General features: G+C 36.6%; 1 protein-coding gene across 3 annotated transcripts; it reads left to right on the plus strand.

The window, feature by feature from the left end:
• On the plus strand, nt 1-3563 carry LOC132198423 (uncharacterized). 3 transcript variants are annotated; one of them, XR_009441979.1, is made up of 6 exons: nt 1-360; nt 2094-2152; nt 2231-2418; nt 2470-2511; nt 2573-2684; nt 2863-3563. XR_009441979.1 is itself a non-coding variant. In XM_059622470.1 (5 exons), exons 1-4 carry the CDS (start codon nt 153-155, stop codon nt 2501-2503), a joined length of 489 nt encoding a protein of 162 aa, XP_059478453.1. In that variant the 5' UTR covers nt 2-152; the 3' UTR covers nt 2504-2511; nt 2573-2834. The 3 variants fall into 3 exon arrangements, 2 of the variants coding, with proteins under 2 accessions (XP_059478453.1, XP_059478454.1); XM_059622470.1 differs by lacking the exon at nt 2863-3563 and having other exon boundaries at nt 2-360; nt 2573-2834; XM_059622471.1 differs by lacking the exon at nt 2863-3563 and having other exon boundaries at nt 51-351; nt 2573-2834.
• Nucleotides 3564-4219: the final 656 nt, after the last annotated feature.

Raw genomic sequence — 4219 nt, forward strand, 5'->3', positions numbered from 1 at the left:
TCAAATCAGCCGATATCACTCACCTTTTCTCCTCCCTCCCACCACTATACATTATCAACTTTGTGGTGTTCGAAAAGGCAAATCTCACCCGCCAACCCTATCGCCGGCCACCGCGAGTCAAGAGCACACCGAGCACACACATCAACAACGACATGGTTTCGGTGTCCCCTGATGGAGATCTTGTCTACGCCATGAACGTTCAAACAGGCGAGGAGCGATGGCTTCAGGTGAACGAGATCACCAACATGCCCGAAGATGGATACCTCGACGTGTTAGGGGTCATCGAAACCCAAGAGATTGGGGCAGATGGCCAAGTGCGCACCTCGACGTGGATGATGAAGCTCTTAAGCGGTGAGAAAAGTATTTTTATTTTTTTATTCATTTGAATAGACTATGATGCTGCCAAGCTCCATCGGCTGGAAAGCCTACCAAATGATTATTGATTAATTTTTTTATATAATTAATCATAATCTTTCAACTTTAATTATGCTAGAAATGTTTCATAAAATCTCATAAAATGTGGCCAGAATGCGTTCAAAGAGAGCGCTTTAAAAATTTTACATAGCTCGAGCACTCTTTTGCGCTGCTCTTTGAGTTTTAACACAAGCAAGAATTCGCACAAATTTCGCCTGACTCTCTCTCTCTCGCGGCGGACAGCGGCGCGCTCGATTAATTTAGACGTTTGCGCGAATTTAATATTTTATTAGTTAGCGTCGTTCAGATGCCCTTTCAGATAAATGTTTCAAATTTTCAGCATTGGTAGCCAACTTAATGAAATAATTTCTGAATTTTTGTTATTAAAAAATATTTATCTGCAGCAAAGTTATAAACGTTTCCGCGAGAATTTTGTTAACTTTAATTTTTGAAATAGTGAAAAAAATTTAAAAACATAAACCCTAACAGATATTTGTAGCTAATTAAAGTCTCTGCAATTTATTTCGTAGACTTTTTGTTGCAAATTTTTTTTTATTTACCAACGGGATGACTAAAGTAAAAATAAAGGTTGGAAAAAGGTTTTTGGATTTTTGTCAGAGATGACCAATCAATTGGAAATTTAATTTTGATCTTGGAACTCAAATTTTCTTAAAGTTTCTGTCAGGGTTTATATTTTTAAAAATAATTTTAAAAATTAAAATATCAAAATTCTCGCGGATAACTTTCCTCCAGATAAATATTTTTTAATTATAAAAAATAAAGAATTATTTCATTTAGTTGGCTACCAATGCTGAAAATTTGAAAGATTTATCTCAACGGTAGCTAATAAAATATTAAATTCGCGCAAACGTCTGAATGAATTGAGCGCGCCGCTCTCCGCAGAGAGTGCGGCCGTCGAGTGATGGAGAGTAGAGCGAAGCGACAAGCAGAGCAATTGTTTTTTATTATTGTTGTTTATTTGTCCAAATTATTAAGTTTCAGCTTATTTTATTCTTTTTAAATTCGTATTTTCCATTTATGGTGTATTCCGATTACCGCGAGCCGCAAGTTTCCTCCCGACTGCGATGCACCATTGTCAATTTGTTTGTCGCCTCGCCACCCGCGGACTTTGGATCTAAACGCCATTCCGCCAGGCGTTTGCATTCGCCAAAGACATGCTCGACAGAAATAATAAAAGTGGAAACCGGCCGAGTGCAAGTCCGTGCAGATCTCGCCGCGATATTGTTACGTCCACTCCAATCCTGACGTATTCTTTCTTCCAAACCAAAAAGCACCCCAAACATTATGAGCTGTGAGCCCAAATCATACAGCAATGTTATTAAATGCAAGCACCTGAATCGCGCTACGTGTCACTATTCAGATTTTAATTATTTTTTGTTGATTCTTTAAAATTCGTTATTACTAAACATTTTCAGAATCAAATGAGAAAATGAAACACGGTAAACAGTCATTTCAGGAATATAATCCATTTCAAAATGACAATAAAATATGACATTTAATTTTAGGGCCTGTCGCATCAAATAAAAAATTTGGGATTTGTTAATTTTTTCACCGGACATTTATCATCAATTGGTTATTTCAGAATTTTTCTGAATTAATCTATATTATGATTAAAATATGCTTAAAATTTTATAAGGTTTTTTTAATGCTTGTTACAGAGGCCACGGCGAACAGGATGCTGCAGATGCGAAGATACCGCTCCCTTCAAGTGGCAGGGGTAAGAAATGTGTTGAATAATATTTTTTTTAATTTTCAGCCAAAATAACATATTGAAATAAAATTTATTTATTTCAAGGGTCTAAGACTAAGATCCGGTGCTCCCAGAACTTTGTCAAGGCCCTCATCCAGCAATACCTCAAGCTCAAGCGCCTCAAGCAGTGCGGCCAGTGCGACGAATCGCCAGCAAGTTGATGCGCACAACAGGGGCGGGACACCTGCAGCCCCCAATAATGTGGCCTCATCTAGAAGAGGCTCTAATTTGCCGTAAGAAAAACTTAAAACAAAATAAACTCGAGCTATAAATTCGTTCTTTAGGACCTCTCGAGACAACAAACCTGGAAAAATTTAAACTCGCAGGCAAGTAACGATAAAATAAAATCAAAATTGAATTGTTCTTATTTAAATTTTCCTTTGACAGATTTTTGTTGAAAACGTAGTGAAGAACCCTACAATTGTTCTGAAGCAGCCGATAAAAAGGTGACTTGTTTTCTGCCAAGTTTGACGCCGTCATTAAAAGTTCACCATTGTATGTGAGTTGAAGAATGATCACATGGCTGTTAATATTAATTTTGTTAAATAATTCAATTATTGATAGTCATTAAATCCACTTTATTATATTCATAAAAATGTAATTAAAATAAATTGTCAATTAAATGCAACTTTGGAGTTTGTAAATGAACATTATATCCACGAGTATTTTTTTTTCAGTCTCTGTGTCCACCATAAATTTTACTGTCAGCTGGTGGTCGACAAATTCCCACTGGACGCAAGTGACCTCTTTTTCATGACCAACGGGTGCGCAATTGGGTACTTTTCATCACTGTCAGTTCTCCTACCCAGTTATGTTGACCGCAAGTAAATGCAGCTTCCGTCAAAGATCCTGACGCCAAATAGTTGCCACAGTCCCTAATACTAGCGTGCCTGTACAAACTATAAAATGCCTTTAAGGAATTATGGTTCTCTCATGTTCTAAAAATGCATTTAAATATGTCCTAAAAGAAGTACACAAGTACAAAATGTTTTGAATGACATTAGTTTTATTAGAGTTTTTGACAATTATAAGCGAAAAATACAAGAGCTTTTTTGCTTTGATAACCACACCGTGTTTCAAGAAGATTGAGGTTGTTCACAAGGGGCATAAAGTGGCACTGGTTGTTCTGGAAATTCTTCATAGTAGGCGCTGCCGCTCATCCATTGCTTAGTCAAATCTTGAAGTTTCATGTCCTCAGGAGCTGGTCCAGTCTTCATACTTTGGCTCACACATCCTCCAGCACATCGTCGTCTGTTTGCCCTGTGGAAAACAAATTATATGATCGCATCATCATTAGAATTATATCATATATGGATAAATTTTTAACCTACACAAGAAGTTTTTCATTGTTAGAGTGAGCATGCGTAGAATAAACAAGATATGTTATGAAAATATAAAATTTAAACAAATAATAATAGTTGCATTAAATTAAATAGAACGAAATTTAGCACTGTGTCTGTTTTTAATCTTTAAAAAACCTTACTTTTAGGGGGGGAATATTTAATGTACACTATTCATCGGTGGCTCAATCAGGCAAAAATTAAGCCACAGTAATAAACAGTTCCTAATTAGAGATAATAAATCATTTCTCCGTGTATTTTTAATGGCAACTTCAAACCCTTCTGATAGGGGTGAAAAATGCATTTCATCAGCTAATAATTTTATTCTGGACTCTACACCGAGAAAAAGTTTTATCAATTTGAAGCTACTGGCGATACTAAATTTGAGCCCAGTTGGCAAGGAGCGAAATCGTGTTCAATTTGAGAAATTCCTGCTGCCGCGGCTGGAAAGATGATCAAATTGAGGACGGACGGCCGCCGCTTGTCGCGGCAGGCAGCGGCTTCCAATTTTTCAACTGAAGCGGCACCGCCGGAGATATAAGCGCTCTGGAAAAACTGATCCTCTTTGAAAAATTGATTTTTAATTTTACGAAACCTAATTAAATTTATCTTTCAATGCAATGATATAAATTAATTCTCAAATTTTTCCCCGGCATTGTGAAATAATTAAGGGTTTGCAAAGTTCCATTTTTCT

This window comes from Neocloeon triangulifer, unplaced genomic scaffold (assembly GCF_031216515.1).
Source record: "Neocloeon triangulifer isolate White Clay Creek 2 clone unplaced genomic scaffold, ASM3121651v1 ptg000012l, whole genome shotgun sequence".
NCBI lineage: Eukaryota > Metazoa > Arthropoda > Insecta > Ephemeroptera > Baetidae > Neocloeon > Neocloeon triangulifer.

What these genes read in the sequence shown, in the direction of transcription:
- LOC132198423 (XM_059622470.1), top strand. Translation starts at nt 153, where the DNA reads ATGGTTTCGGTGTCCCCTGATGGAGATCTTGTCTACGCCATGAACGTT. An exon ending in GCTCCCTTCAAGTGGCAGGG is followed by an intron (nt 2,153 to 2,230) that starts GTAAGAAATGTG and finishes ATTTATTTCAAG; the next exon opens with GGTCTAAGACTAAGATCCGG. An exon ending in AGAAGAGGCTCTAATTTGCC is followed by an intron (nt 2,419 to 2,469) that starts GTAAGAAAAACT and finishes TTCGTTCTTTAG; the next exon opens with GACCTCTCGAGACAACAAAC.